Here is a 16,736-nt window from a genome sequence, read left to right as displayed (position 1 = left end):
TTCTGATAAGGCCCATATAATCTGTTTAGAGCACTGAGCTGCTGAACTTGCGGACCAAAGGTTCCCAGATTCAAATCCCAGGAGCGGAATGAGCGCCCGCTGTTAGCCCCAGCTCCTGCCAACCTAGCAGTTCGAAAACATGCAAATGTGAGTAGATCAATAGGTACCGCTCCGGCGGGAAGGTAACAGCGCTCCATGCAGTCATGCCGGCCACATGACCTTGTCTACGGACAACGCCGGCTCTTCGGCTTGGAGATGGAGATGAGCACCAACCCCCAGAGTCGGTCACGACTGGACTTAACGTCAGGGGAAACCTTTACCTTTAGTAAGTATTCAATGTCTGCTTGGGATCAAAAAAGAATCAATGAAAAACATAACAAATGCTTTAGAACATTATTCAGCAACTTACCCCTCTATTTCACAGATTTGGTCAGGGCATGGTTTGCCTTTTACTTCTGCTTTTGTATACTCTTTTAATATAGAAGAAGAGACGATTGTAACAACTTTAATCACATAAATAAATGGCAGTGTCAAATTACAACCATGTGTTGTTCTTTTTTTATTTATTTATGAGACTTCATTGCTCCTGGAATAGACTGACAGGAATTTGCAGTCGGCTTGTCTCTGCTGGTCTTGGGGAATGGTGCTGTGATCTATAAGCAGTGAGTCACCCCAATGCCTTCTTCCACTGTTGTCTCTCACAGTCTACTTGCTGAAGGTGAGGGAATTGAAGCAGTTCAGGCCAAGTAAACAGCTGGAGCAATTTGCAGCATGGTTTTTTTTGCCAGCTATTCATGATTGTATGCTTCAAAGAGAGGGAGTGTAAGGTTATCTTTGCACAAGTATTTAATAGGTCCGTGAGTTTTTGTGTGCCTTGTAATCCTCACTATAAATTCAAATGTGCATTGTATGAATTTATTTCCATTATATTCTTAAAGTAACACAGCCTCAACACAATCCTGCATATATGCAAGCTTTGAAAACTACACAAAAGTTCTCCATTAGGCTTTACTGGATTGATTAGTCTCACCTGTACTATTTTCATTCATCAGGGTTGTAAATGTCATTGTGAATAACCATGTTCAGGTAAAGTAAACCTGTTATAATGCTAAGGAAGAAGAAAGAAATGAGGAAGAGGAAATCAAACTTCCATGAGCAACTTTAACCATTTTTCCTTTTGCACAAGAAGTTTACAATAGTGTTTACATTAGTTAACCATTTTTGTAATGACAACAACAAACATTAATAAAGCCACATACATTTTCTAAGACAAACTATTTCTTAAGTTGTGGGTCCTGACCCCAAACTGGGACCCTTAGCTCAATGTTGGGGCCATGAAAAATCTGTCAACAGTAAAAGATTTCTGAACACCACCTAGACATTTACATAAGTAGGTTAATATAACGTGCAGTGTTTATAGTGGACTCTGCAAAAGGTGTTTCAGCTGTACATCATAAAAAGGAATATCAGCCTGTTTAGCAAGCCTTGCAAATACTGATTTGTTATAAGTAAATATTTGATTTGTATACTTATTTTATTTACCTATATATTCAGGGCTCCATATTTCTTCCCAAGTAGAAAAGTTTATGAAGCCCTTCTATAGAGCTTTAAATTAATACCTCTCTTTATGAAAGTCACAATGTAAAAGGAGGCATCAGTCTTCTGAAATGTCATTCTCTCAATTTACCACTCAATTTACCAATTTTCTTTTCCATTCACAGAGACAAAGCAATGGATATACATGAACACCTAGGTTTGTTTTGCTCAGAGATGTAATTTAGCAACACGTTTAAACACATGCCTGATTTGAGATCTTCAGAAGGATAATTCTGTTGATTACTGATGTATTTAAACTCATACAAATTGTTCAGTACTTTGTTGAGCTGTTTTTCTGGTAGAATGAGAGTAAAAGGAATTATAACATGATAAAGAAATGTGTGTGCTAGGCATGAGATCTTGGACTTGGTTGTGGCCATGAAACTGGCTCTATTGTATGTGTGTGTGGTATAAAATGGGGGCTAACAGGGAAAATACATTGTATGGTTGACAAAAAACATTTTGTTCAAAAATATTTTGCAAGATCTCAAACAATCAAAATATAACTTGCCACACCATTTGTAAGACAAAGTGTGGCAAGTTGAATAAGCTCTTCTCGTGCCTTCTAAAATTTCACGGTGTGGTCAAAATGGGAAATGTTATTAATGAGGAAGAACATATAAGCTAGGAAAGGCTGCAGCAATTTGCTTTATACTGAACATATGGGATGGAGTATTCTGCTGACTTCTCCAGTTTGAGTTCATTGAATGCAATCTACTTTAGCACGTTGAATTCAATTTGCAGCATTTGAAATTAGCAGAGTGGAAAGGGGTAATCATGTTGTCAAACCACAATAATCCCCCCCCCCCCAAAAAAAAGATTTGTAGCTTGCCAAGGGCTTTATAACAAACATAAGATTTTATTATTTTCCAAGAATTATTCAAACTTGCTATTTTGAAGGATAGAATATTGGCGACAACTTCTTCCCCACAAAAACTGTATTGTTTCAACCCTTTAATAAAATGTATCTTTTTATTAAAAAGATCATCACCTTTTGTAACCCTGATGAGGCATTTCCTGGTCAGGAAGGGTTGGGCAAATTCCCCTGGCTGTTCTCAGTCAGAATACTCATCATAATCCATTGTGTTTGTATATGCAGAGACAGACAGCTTCCCATTTTAGACCAGATAAGCCAGCAAATATTTGTTTAGATAAATAGTCTACTTGGTCTGAGAGATTGCTGACAACGATAACAGAGACTCAGAGTATGTACATTTTACCTTTTTATTTGAAACCCAACCCTTGGTTGCCAAAATCTTTTGTCTTAGGAACCTCACACACGGAACCAGACTGTTAAACTGATAAAAAAAAAGCTTTGTCTTCACAAATGATGCCACCTCTCAGGGGACATCCTACCAGTTGATTGGTTCTCCAGCTGACAAAACCCAGACTGTCTTTTCCCTGTGAAAAAGGAATTCCTGCCTGGAGGCAGCAATGTCAGCAGTGCCCTCAGCCAATTAGGGTGCAGATCCAGACTGGACCCTCTCCCAGCCAATCCGGAAGAGGAGCTGGAATTTTGAATGTTGTATAAGAAGCTTTGCCTTTCTCTATAAGTTATGCTTTTGAAGCATCCACTTATACTTCTCTTTTGGTCAGATTGAATAAACCTCTGTGGCTTGGCTTCAACTTGTGAGTGTTTCTCTGTCCTGGCCCATTTGGTTTAGCTTGCACTTGCCGGGCATAGATCCTCTTTATCCATGGTCCTAGTTATCCACAAAAACAGTAGGAGGACAAAACGGGTACATTTCAAAAACAGCTGAATGCAATGAAAGAGATTTAATCAAGACTGGGATATTTATTAGAGAATATGTAGTTGAAGTACATAGAGAACAAAGAGAAAAATGAGAAAAGGAGAGAAAGAAACTGAGGCCCAAACTGCACTGGCATATATTGCAGTGTTAAACTGCATTATATGTGAACAGTGTAGACTCAAATAATACAGCTTCAAACTGTATTATATGACAATGTAGATGTCCCTAGGACATTTTTAAAACATCTGAAAACGTCAGATTTTTAAGGTTAATCAGGCTGTCCCTGCCAAATTTGAACTTGAACTTGGATCCCACATACTTCCCTAAATCAATTGACTGATGCATCTATTGTAGACAAACGAATAAGAGTGGGATGCTTAATCCCCCATTCTGTATTTTTGCAACCCAAAAAGCAAAACAACTTACAGCTAGACTGGACTGAACCACTGCAGGTTGAACCTGTAACAGAGGCATGTTTGGTGAGGTTGTGAATGAATAAACATAGGACACGGAGAACTTGGAATCCCTAGTCCTGCAGAAATTCTCCTCAATGCACATTGCTGCCTGGCACATTATGCAGGTAGCATTCTCAAGTTTCAAATCACAGTCTTTTATGTTTATCAGATCTTTCCAGGTAACAGTAACAACAACAGTTGTTGTTGTTACTGTTGTTCTTCTGTTTGTCAGTAGGCTGCCTGGGCCATTTTTGTCATGCCTTGGAATGGCTTCTTTTTATAAAATGAAATTGAGATGATCCCAATAGCAAACCAATTTTTACAGATTAAGAAGTGCTAAAGATTTGGGATGACTGAAAGCCTGCACGAACTACCAGTCTTTCATTAGTTTCTTGCCAAAGTTATATTTTGGGGGGGGGGGGGTGTTAGGGTGTAAAAAAGTATTGCAGAGGAAGCCAAGAGCTTCATCATTTCAATTTATGTTAAAAATAAAGATAAAAGGACAAGCTTTCTGACATAAGTCAGGAGTTATGATCCCAAATGGTAGAGAGTATCATTACATAAGCTGTTTTCTTCATATATATTTTTATCTTGCCAGCTGAAGTTGCCTTTTGGGCCTATGGGTGATAGTGTAGGAGTTGCTTGTGGCTCAATGTGCATCTCTGGAGACAGCAGATATAATCAAAAGATTTTCTACAGAAAATCTTTTAGAAGGATATTGTGTGGAATTGCATTACTAAAGAGCTATAGTTTGCAAAATCATCTGAACTGAAAAGGAGGCTCCTATTACTTTGCTAGCTGCCGGTTTTGTTTTTATGTTTTTTCAAATAAAAGTTTTTTTTGTATTTACTGCTTGTTGTTGTGTGCATAGGATAGAAGGAAAGATGGATTAAATATCTGTAAATCTATTTCTGCTATAAGCTATAGAACTAGCTGAAATGCAGCATGTCAGCCACATTTTCAAAGGCTTGGTGAAAAGCAGTTATATTATTACCGTTTTTCACTCCTGGTCAATGAATGGGCAAACATAAAAAGCAAAATTATTTCCATCTCAATGTTAGTGTGTGATTACTCCCCCACCCTTACATTACCAGAAGACTTCCATGCTCTTGCAAGCATAAACACACTGGCACATAGTAGCACAGTTGTGATAGTTCTTCTCTCATTCCCATAAGTAAAACTGTTGTGGAGCTTATTTTTGAATACTTTAAAGGCATTTCTCATTCATGGTGATCCTAAGGGGACCTCTACCATAGGTTTTCCTGGGAAAATTTGTTTAGAAAGACTTTGCCATTACATTCTTCTAAGGCTGACTGAGTGCGACTTGCTCAAGGTTACCCAGTAGATTTTCATGGCTATGCAGGAATTTGAACCTTGGCCATTCAGAGTCCTAGTCCGGCATTTAAACTGCTAGAGCACACTGGCTCACTGTTTTTTGGAGTTGGTGGTCCTTATATGACCCAGATAAAGAAAGGATCATTAGGGTATGTTGAAATTAGCAACAGACATTTCACTTATCATTTTAATCTCCATAACTGCAATGATGAATATATTTATTTTACAGTGTATACCTGGCCATAAACGTATAAGGGACTGTCAGAATAGTAATAAAAGATACAGTAGAGTCTCACTTATCCAAGCCTCGATTATCCAAGCCTCTGGATTATCCAAGCCATTTTTGTAGTCAATGTTTTCAATATATTATGATATTTTGGTGCTAAATTCGTAAATACAGTAATTACAACATAACATTACTGCGTATTGAACTACTTTTTCTGTCAAATTTGCTGTATAACATGATGGTTTGGTGCTTAATTTGTAAAATCATAACCTAATTTGATGTTTAATAGGCTTTTCCTTAATCCCTCCTTATTTATTATCCAAGATATTCGCTTATCCAAGCTTCTGCCAGCCCATTTAGCTTGGATAAGTGAGACTTTACTGTAGTACTAAAATATGTAACCAGTAAATAAAACTTGTTCAACCTTCATCAGCCTGAACTAAATAGTGAATTAATAATTACAAAACATCATAATAACAACAAAGCCTTGAGCAGCAGAAAATATATTAGTAAAAATAATATCCATAAATATTGACTGAATTGGTGGTGGGGAGGAAGGTTGTTTACATTTCTAAAAAGTTTGACTAACTTACCTACCATGTTTTGGATGTCATTATCATAATAGGGTGTCACCATTGAGAAATCTCTGCTGCTTGCTTCTAGAACTTAACCCTAAGTTAGCGAAGAATCTCTGCTATAATAATGCGAGTCTTAACTGGAGCTATATGGAGAATTTGAGGAATTTGTAGCCTCAACTGAGGAAGATCTCCTGTCTCTGGTGATTAATTGGGACTGGGATACCAGAGATTTATTACCAGCTGTCCAGCAAAAAGGGAAACGGGATCTGAGTAGTTTCAATACAAGAACAGATTAACGCTGCACAGTTATTGTAAGTGGCTCAGCTTCAGTCCAAAGCTAAAGACCTTGAAAAAGGAAAGCTCTCATGATTCCGTAGCATTGAACCATGCTGATGTCATCATTTTGGGGCTAACAACACTAAAATCAATACAATATACAATTTACAATCTTAACAATACAAACACTGTAGTTCTAAGTAAAAAAAGGACATCTACATTCATAAGAGAAATGTATCTAGGCAGACATCTCTAACAAAATTCTGATGCATTATGTAATAGGAGAGTTTCTTTTGATATCTTAGATCTTTTACATGTCCTTTTTCTTTCTCTCTAGAAGAAAAGTAAGGTGAGAAATTTAGTAAACAACAGTGTAAGGAAAGAGAGCCATGTTTACTTTCTACTCTTCTACATACACTCTTGCCTATCTTTTTTTATTTTTGCCTAATCTTTCTTGCTGAGTACTATCAGTAGTGCTCCAAATATCTGGAACTGGTGCAGAATGCAGCCGCATCCCCCACTATTTTCCCTTTTCCAAATAACTCCATGTTCATTGGATTCTGATTGATGCTGCCTCTAAGAATATTTTGTCTTCCTGCCGTTCCTTCGAGATTGAATTCCAAGGGACACCAATGTCTGTCAGCAACATTGAAATCACCGGGGAGGTTTAGAAGAAGCAAACTTCCCCCATCTGTCTCTCAAAATAGGTTATATCCCCTAAGTAACCAAAATGATTTCATTACATAATGGAAGCACATCTGAATTTCTCCTCTCAAATGACTTGGGAGAAGAAGAAATTGGTACTTCTAGTTTGCAAGGGAGCACATGTTCAAAAAAAATTCCCACAGTTTATTCTGATCTAAAGAATTCAAAGATCCAGAAAATGAGACCTCATTTTAATTAAATTATTGTGACTTGCTTCATAGAAATCAACTTATATAGACATGGAAGGGAACAGGTTTTAAAAGCAATTCTATTCCTGTTAGTTGGAATGTGTATTTTATAATTATATTTTGCTTTATATTATCTCTAGAAACAGTGTTTGCAGAATGGCGAATTGTGTTATGTTATGTCAGGATCTTGGAAATTCTTGTAATAAATTACAGTGAAGGACTTGACCTGTGATATGTCAAGTCACAGTGAAGTGTTGAATATGAATAACTTCACTTATTATCCATGACCTGTCACACTGTCTAGTCTACTCTGGTAGCTCTTGCATTAAAAAACATGTTTGTTTGTTTTTTTAAATTGGGCAGGTACTGCGCAGAAACCTGAAGCATACATACATATCTATTTTATCTTGCCTGTTGGCTGAGGGAAGATAGCTACTCATTCACTGTTTCTCTTAATAGAAACTATTCTTTCACTTTGATTACCTTTGATGCTATATCCTCAATATGCCCTTTTGAGCTCCTTCACAGAGCCTATCAATATCCTTTAAAGGTAAAAGAGTGTGGGTACTTCTATATTTTGATGAAGTCTTAGGAAAGAATACGCAGAATTACTTGAAAACTAAACCATCAATAATAGACACCGGAAACCGGACACTGCTGACCTCTCCCCAGACCCTCTGTCTCTTGAATCTAAAAATCCTTTTTTTCTTGAATCAGAGGTTTATTGGAGAGAAGAAATGTTGGGATCTGAAGATCAGGAGGCAGGATTTTTATCTAATTCTCCAACATTTTCCTTAGCTCCAGCATAAACTGCTGCTTTTAATTAAAAGAAATATAAATTGCCATATAGCTGTTCCAAAGAATGTTTGATGTATGTAGAATGCAACCATTTATTTTAAACATTTTATAATAACCTTTTAATACAATTTTCTGTGCAATTTGCAAACTTTATTAAGGACAGGGACCAAAGGCTAAATAATAATAATAATAATAATAATAATAATAATAATAATAATAATAATAATTTTATTTATTTCTATCCCACTTTTCTCGTAAAGTGGGATTCAAAGCGGTGCACAGCATATAAAATCAGAAAATAGATATGAAGAACAGCATTTCACAACAACTGCAAATTGGAAATGGTTTCACAGGTCTCAGCTTTGTGGAGATATCAGTGGGAGTGTTGTCAGTTGTGACACTTTTCTTCTAGAATGACTTTTTGAGAATTTCTACTTGTTTATGAAAAGCTTTATGAAATAGTCTGGAAAAATTAGAATGATAACTTTTTAATGTACATTAAAGTTAATTACTTTCTGGATAAATAAAAGTTCTTGTTCTTATGTTTATTTGTTTCCTTTTTTTTCAGAAGCGCCACTGAAAGCAGAAGACAACCCAGAAGAGGCTTTCACCGACTCATCCCTCTTTGCTCACTGGGGCCAGGACCTCAGCCCTGAGAACAGACGTATTGCCCTGAAACAGTTCCAGTACTATGGCTACAATGCATACCTGAGTGATCGCCTTCCCCTGGATAGACCATTGCCTGACTTTAGACCCAATGGGTAAGGATGGCCTTCTAGTAGGCTTAATCATTCGTTTCTACGGCTTTGATGTCAGTGGGTTGATGAATCTATTCTGGTGTTTTCTCCAAATTTTAAATAGCTTCAGAACCATAAATAGTTCTTTGAAAATACGGACTAAACTTTGGACCACACATATGACCCCTCCAACATGGAAGGCACCAATACCATGTTTTTAAGGAAATTTTTGGCTGTATGTGTTTTGATTTTTGTAAGCTGACTTGAGTTTCAGGAGTAGTAGCAGTGGCAGTAATAGTAATAACAGCAATTGGAATTACCTTTGGCTGGATAATGTTCACAGTCTTCCAACCTGTAATCTCAATAATTGTACATAATGGAAAGGGTGAATGTTCATTTCATGAAATATGTATTATGTGCAACTTTGTTTTAAGGACACCCCAGATGGAAAATACAGTTATCAGCCTTAGCATGGACTGCCAATTTATTTACAATTCATTTACCTTAAAAAAACAAGCATCAGAATTTGTTTTTATTTAGACATTTATAAAAAGAATGAATAGGAAAAATACAGTAGCAAAATTAGGTGAAACTTATTGGATTCAGATAATGTGTAATGAGTAGTCTTCATCAATTAAAACCCAGTTTGAAGATATGACCATCCTATTTCATATCCTAGGTAGATAAAGAGCCTTTGGAATCAGGGCCAGAGAGAATAGGTGTCCTTTGACAACTGGACAGTTTCAGGAGAAAGTTGCTTGTATCCACTCAAAATGTGATACCATACTTTTTGTATAGTTTGGGGACTTCCCAGTACTACATCTGGTTAAATCTTCAGGAATCCATTTCAGTTGCTGTGGCCTGCTGATGACACTTAAATTAGTCTGTCCCACCATATGTAGGTTTAGCCCCTAGCTATTTGACTGATAAGATCAAACAGAGGTGTATTAATTGACTGGATCCAGGGGATAGTAAATGCCTTTCTCTGTCGCAAGGAGGTGCTGCTGTTTTCAATTAAACTGTAGTGCATTCTCTTCTGAAAAATTACTTGCTGGACCCCTTTGTATGGGAACTACCCTCAGCACAATATCCCCTGTTTGGGCAAAATGCTTTAGCATGTTGTAGTGAACCTTACCTATTAGGCCTAGAATGAAGCCTTGGTAACAGTGAATGAGGCAGCCTCCTTTTTGTTGAGGAAGGCCAGGCAGCCATCTTGAGTGTGGTTAGAAAGGGGGAGGAGCTTAGAGAGAGACTCCTAGGATTGGCCAACCAGAGCAGATGGGAAGAGCCAAGTCTTAGAGTGCAGGAAAAAAAAAGAGCTCCAGGCAGTTCTGGTTTGAGGGTTTGAAGAGAGCAGTTTGGTTTTGGAGTTGGGAGTGTGTGTGTGAGAGAGAGAACTGAAAGCTGTGGAAACTGACAGACAAAGTCAGGCAGCTTGGATCTCTTGACTCTCACTATTGGGTTGGTTAATAGAAGGACTCTAAGTTAGAGTTAATTAACAACCCAGGGGAACCCGTGTCTATTCTCAGCAAATAGAGCAAGGGTTTTTGTGACCAATAGATAGATTGGTTAGTTGGAACTGTTTGAAATTAAGTGAAGTAAATCTGAAACATACAACTAAGTTAAGCTGAAGAACCAATTACGCTTATGAACCTCTCTGAAGTAATCATTTACCTGTTTTCAAGAAAATAAATTTTTATTATATTTTCAACTTACAAGAGCCTCCACAGTGTATATTTTCCATCAAGAAGTCTTAATAAAAGTTCCAGCAATACAACAGTAAAATACCACAGAAAAGCCTCATAGTGAACATCAGTTTGGGAGCCTGGGGGGAAAACGGTGTGGGCAAAAAATGGGAAAAGTTTGCCTCAGACACATTTAACAACAAAAATCCTAAAGACATTTTAGGTTGGTGGCAGCTACCATTTAAAAAGAAAATCTGTTATAATTAGTATAATCAGCCTAGTCTCCCCGCTTTGCTCATTTCCTTTATATTGGTGACGGAGGTGGGATATTATTATTATTAAAAGATTTTTCCCCCTTGCCATCGATTCCTTTATACATGTGATAGCTGGGCACCTTCAGATGTTCTTATACAAAACAGATTACCTGAATTCATTTCAGTCTCGTTTCAGGTCAGGGTATGTTATCAAAACAGAGTATGGTGCCTCTCGGGTTGCTCTGTTTGATTATCTTATCCAGATGAAAGCTGGAGGAAAGTCTATCCTGTTAACTCCTTAGATCTCTTTGGATATCTGGAGAAATTCCTGGATCGGGTTTTGATATCAATAATTTTGTTGGACTGAGTCTGTAGTATAACAATAGTTGAGATTATTTTAGCATGGATCTACTTTAATCTATGGTCTTTGTTTTAGACAACAGCAGTGTACCGTTCATCTCCATGGTGATTAAGGGTCCTTCCAAGCAGGCCCTATATCCCAGGATCAGATTCCAGGTTTTCTGCTTTCAACTAGATTATATCAGTCCGCACTGCCAGATAATCTGGAATAAACAGAAAACCTGGGATTAGATCCTGGGATATAGGGCCTGCCTGGAAGAGCCCTAAATTCTACATTCTGTTGTACTTTTCAGTATCTGTATGAATCTGCTGAGAGAAGTCATTAGGAGGTTTGAGACTGGGTGTCATCAATTAGTTGATAATGTTCAGTTTTCCTTTTGTTTGTCATCAGAATTGCTTGAAGCTGTATATCTGCTGATTCAGGACCTGGATGTCATAAAAGACTGAAGATGCATTTTAATAAAACTTAGGCCCCTGCTACACTGCACTATATCCCAGCATCCCAGATTAGATGGCAGTGTATGCTCATATAATCCAGTTCAAAGCAGATAATCTGGGATCAGATCCTGAGATATAGGGCAGTGTAGATCCAGCCTAAGGCTCTGGACTGGTTGTTCCTGAATCTGTGAATTGGCTCACTTACCTTTTTTGGTTGGGATTGCATTTCCCTCTGAAAGAACAAGTGAAATCTCAGTATCTTGGAGTATTCCTTAATCCATCTCTGCCATTGGAGGCTTGGAATGCTTAGCACCCCTTTCACCTGGTCCAGCAGCTCTGGCCTTTCTTAGCCAAAATAACCTAGCTATGGTAATCCATGTGCTGATAACCTACTGATTAGACTATTGCAGTGTACTTTACATTAGACTTCTTCTAAAGACTTGACAGCTACACCTAACATAAATGGTTTTATCCAGATTGATTCTAATATTGCATAGAAACAGGTGTTAAAGGAGTTGACCTGGCTGACATTTTGCTTCAACTCTGAATTCAGGTGGTGATGAAATTAAAATCCCTAAATAGATTGGAAATACAATACTTGAACAAATATCTCTTTAGATAGATGATAGATAGATAGATAGATAGATAGATAGATAGATAGATAGGCATAAGCCTGAGGTTTGATCTGTTCCATTGTTCTGATCAATGCATTATAGGAAGATGTGGAAGAGGGTCATCTTTGCTATGGTACCCCAAATCACAGGCTCCCCATAGAAGCTTGATTGGTGCTGACTCAGGTAAAATTCTATTGCCAAGTAAAAAAATGGAACTGATAGATTTTATATAAATCCCTACATGGTTGTGATTTTAATTTATGTAATGGCTTTAACAAGTTTTAGGGAGCCCCCAGATGGCGTAGTGAACTAAGTGACTTGAAGGTTGGGTTGCTGACCTGAAAGCTGCCAGGTTCGAATCCCACCTGGGGAGAGTGAGGATGAGCTCCCTCTATCAGCTCCAGCTCCATGCGGGGACATGAGAGAAGCCTCCCACAAGGATGGTAAAAAAACATCAAAACATCCGGGCGTCCCCTGGGCAACGTCCTTGCAGACGGCCAATTCTCTCACTCCAGAGGCAACTCCGGTTGCTCCTGACACGAAAAAAAAAAAAACCCCAAGTTTTAGGTTGTTTTTTAAACCTGTTGATTTTTTAAAAATATTTTCGTTTGTTTTAATTATCTTTCACTATTTTAAATTATTTTAAACTGTGCAGGTTGATTGCATTGTCTGCATCCCTACAGTCTTTAGATAAATTGGAGCAAGATATAGATAATTAATTTTTAATTTAATGAATAAAATAAAAATAAAGAAATGAACAATGATTTCATAAACCACTGCTGCACAAAAGTGGAAATTATGACAACCATCATTCAGTAGTGGGTAAAATGTATTAAACCTGTAGTGTGAATTAGCTTTATGTAGCTGAAGGTAGCTTGGTTAAAAAAGTAATATGCTTACTTTATGGGCCAATTTTTTTGAAAGGGATTTCTGTGTGGTACTTTTAGTTTTGTGTGTCTGAGTCAGTTCAGTCCATAAGTAAAGCTACAAGATGCTACAAGTGGCAATTCCTGAAACTCCATCTTTGCCAGTGACAAGCTTAAACATTCAAGCTCCAAAGTCCTAAGAAGGATCTTTATGGTTATTATTTCTGTGTTGTATGCTTTTCGTAGCCTCACCCTTGGCTCCCCTTCTCTCCTTTGGAAAAGGCAGATCTAATGCTCATTGCGATACCCCTTCTTCCACACGCTGCCCTTGCACCTCACATTCTTCAGTCTCCTCACACTCTTTAGTTACATTTATATCTCTTATACTCCAGCCTCTCCCTTCTCCAGCTAGCTGTCCTCTCAGCATCTTTTGGTGCCCAGTAACTGTCTGCGAACTGCATGCTCAGCCAAATTCTTTCCAGCTGATGCTGAGATTCTGTGAAGTCTTCATAGAAGCTAGAAGGTGAGACAGTACTGGTAAAGGCGTATGCCTTCTGACAACCCACTTCAATTTGTATTAGAAATGTTGCAACCAAAACTATTCTTTTATAATGGTAGCACTTTTCTTCTCTACAAATGTTCATGTTAGGCATTTTCCAAAATTAATGTTCCTTTGTTGATGTCTGTAGCCAACTCCTCCCTAAAGTTGATTTTTAGATATCTCTTGGAAAGATCCTGAGATTCATATTCAGGAAGACCTTTTGGGTTTTTATTTTTAAATATAGCAATATCCCTATTATTATTATTTTAATATGACACAGCAAACAAGATAGATATGCTGGATTTCGTTTCACAAAATCACAAGTTGAACACTTCCCACGTGTCTAGGACTGTGTGATGTATTTTCGGATGATGTGCACAGAACCAAGTAGGGTGGCCTTTTGCAGTTGGCAGATCGTAATTTTGTCAATGTCTATTGTTTCCAAATGCCGGCTGAGATCTTTTGGGACGGCACCCAGTGTGCCCATCACCACCAGGACTACCTTCACTGGTTTCTGCCAGAGTCTTTTAAGTTCAGTCTTGAGGTCCTGATAGTGGCTGAGTTTTTCCTGTTGTTGTTGTTGTTATTATTATTATTATTATTATTATTATTGACACAACGACGTTGTATGACACAGCAAACAAGATAGATATGCTGGGTTTCGTTTCACAAAATCACAAATCGAACACTTCCCAAGTGTCTAGGACTGTGTGATGTATTTTCGGATGATGCGTGCAGATCCCAGCAGGGTGGCCTTTTGCAGTTATTATTATTATTATTATTATTATTATTATTATTATTATTATTATTACTATTATTATTCTTATTTACACCCCACTTTATCTCTTCTGAAGGGGACTCAAAGAAGGGGACTCAAAGATAATCATGGAACTTTTTATCTGCAATGTCACTTATCTGTTCCTGGGAGGCGGGGGTGATTTTCTCTAGGAATTTGTTAGGTGGCACAGGTCCCCTGAAAATTACCATATAGTTGGAAGACCTAGCAAATTAATAGAGAAGACAAATAATCTATTGCTCCCAACTGGGATTTGCCACAAAAGCCAAAACTTTGTTCACTGCCCCCACCACACCTCCTTTTACAACCTCATTTGAGAGTTTCTTTCCACCTCCCCCCTCCCCCCCCCTCTCTCTCCTGCACATGTACACACACACACACACACACACACACCCCTCTGGAAATTTAAGGGGAAAAGTTAAATAAAGCATTTATTTCATCAGTCCTCTGCCTCTTTCTTGCTGTTTTACATCTGAGAAGTCTGATATATCTGAATCAGGAAGCTCCCTTCCACCTACACCAAAGAAGAAGGGCATTTTTAAAGGCAACACTGTGTTCATTTATATTTTGGTTGCACATGTGCATGTATGCGTGCATGTGAGTGTACTGAACTAGGAAAAAGGAAAGTGATAATATCTTGAAAAATATAATGGATGGGCAATCCCAAATACTGTGTGCAAGTAAGTTTTTCATACAATTAAATGTTGTAATTCCATTTTCAATGAGTATCCCATTAATTCATCATACTTTTAAAAAGAACAACGTGTAAAAGTGATCAGCATAGCATTTAGTTCACTACATAATACTACTGTTGCATAGATGAGAATTTCATGGGTTGAAATCAGCTGAACTTTATTTAACAGCCATATTTAGTTTTAGTGGACAATAAGTTGAACCTGAGGCAACAGTGTGATGCAGCAGCTAAAAAAGCCAATGGGATTTTGGGTTGTATCAAAGGGAGTATAGTGTCTAGATCTAGGGAAGCCATAATGCCTCTCTATTCTGCTTTGGTTAGATCTCATCTGGAATACTGTGTCCAATTCTAGGCACCGCAGTTCAGAAGAAATATTGACAAGCTGGAATGTGTCCAGAAGAGGGCAACTGAAATGAACAAAGGTCTAGAGACCATGAATCCCTATGAGGAGCATCTTAAAGAACTGGGCATGTTTATCCTGCAGAAGAGAAGGCTGAGAGAAGACATGATAGCCATATATATATACTAGCTTTGCCCGGCCACACGTTGCTGTGGCTTATGGGAATCCTTTGTTGGCCAGGTGGAATAGCAGTGAATAGTCTTGCAGCCTCAAAGCCTGGCCATTTTCTGGAGTAGCTGGAGTAACACCCTCAACCAAAGAGCCGCTTTGAAGCCTGGCTACTTTCTTAGTGGGGGAATCCTTGTTTGGCCAGCTTGAACTGCACTGAATAGTCTTGTAGCTTAAAAGCCTGGCTGCTTTCTATATAGGGCATCCTTTCTAAGCCTGGTTGTATGGGACAGAGTAGCCTCATGGCTTCAGAGCTTGGGGGTTTTATATCTAGGGGAAATCTTGATTGGTCAGGTTGAATAGCACTTGCTGCTTTCAAGCCTGGCCACTTTCTACCTTATTTATTTATTTATTACATGCATTTATACCCCGCCCTTCTCCCCTTGCGGAATCCTTGGTTGGCCAGTTTGAATAGCAATTAATAGTCTCAGTGTGGCAGGTATGAATGCTGCAATTAGCCACCTTGATTAGCATTTAATGGCCTTGCAGTTTCAAAGCCTGTTTGCTTCCTGCCTGGGAGAATCCTTTGTTGGGAAGTATTAGCTGGCCCTGATTGTTTTCTTTCTGGAATTCCCAATTTCCCTGCTTTCAGAGTGTTGCTCTTTATTTACTGTCCTGGTTTAAGAGATTATATTGTTCTGTATTATTATACCACAGTAATTATTTCATATTACAGTAGAGTCTCACTTATCCAACATTTGCTTATCTAATGTTCTGGATTATCCAATGCAGTTGGCCTTTTAGTAGTCAATGTTTTTGTAGTCAATGTTTTCAATACATTGTGATGTTTTGGTGCTAAATTTGTAAATACAGTAATTACTACATAGCATTCCCGCGCATTGAACTACTTTTTCTGTCAAATTTGTAGTAGAACATGATGTTTTGGTGCTTAATTTGTAAAATCATAACGTAATTTGACATTTAATAGACTTCCTTAATCCCTTCTTATTGTCCAACATATTTGCTTTTCCAATGTTCTGCTGGGGTGTTTATGCTGGATAGGTGAGACTCTACTGTATATTTACAATTTTATATTATCTGCTTAGAACTGGATTATATGAGGCTCCTTCTACACAGCTGTATAAAATGCACACTGAAGTGGATTATATGGCAGTGTGGACTAAAGATAATCCAGTTCAAAGCAGATAATATAAGATTATAAATGGGTAATATAGCTATGTGGAAGGGCCTTGAGTCTACACTGCAATATAATCCAGCTCAAATCAGATAATCTGTATTTTATAGGCAGTGTAGAAGAGGCCTGATTGAAGTGGC

The 16,736-nt window shown here is 37.9% G+C and overlaps 1 protein-coding gene across 3 annotated transcripts in view; it reads left to right on the top strand.

The window, feature by feature from the left end:
• galnt18 (polypeptide N-acetylgalactosaminyltransferase 18) overlaps nucleotides 1-16,736 on the top strand; it is a 462,670-nt gene that overhangs the window by 165,954 nt on the left and 279,980 nt on the right. For all 3 annotated transcript variants that reach the window (XM_062967703.1, XM_062967704.1, XM_062967701.1), the window contains exon 2: nucleotides 8,477-8,669. In XM_062967703.1, the coding sequence (XP_062823773.1) occupies nucleotides 8,477-8,669 (193 nt within the window). The remainder of the gene's footprint in view (nucleotides 1-8,476; nucleotides 8,670-16,736) is intronic.

This window comes from Anolis carolinensis, chromosome 1 (genome assembly GCF_035594765.1).
Source record: "Anolis carolinensis isolate JA03-04 chromosome 1, rAnoCar3.1.pri, whole genome shotgun sequence".
In the NCBI taxonomy this organism is placed as follows: Eukaryota; Metazoa; Chordata; class Lepidosauria; order Squamata; family Dactyloidae; genus Anolis; species Anolis carolinensis.
The sequence above is the reverse complement of the archived record's forward strand: the minus strand, read 5'-3'. Positions and strand labels throughout refer to the sequence as shown.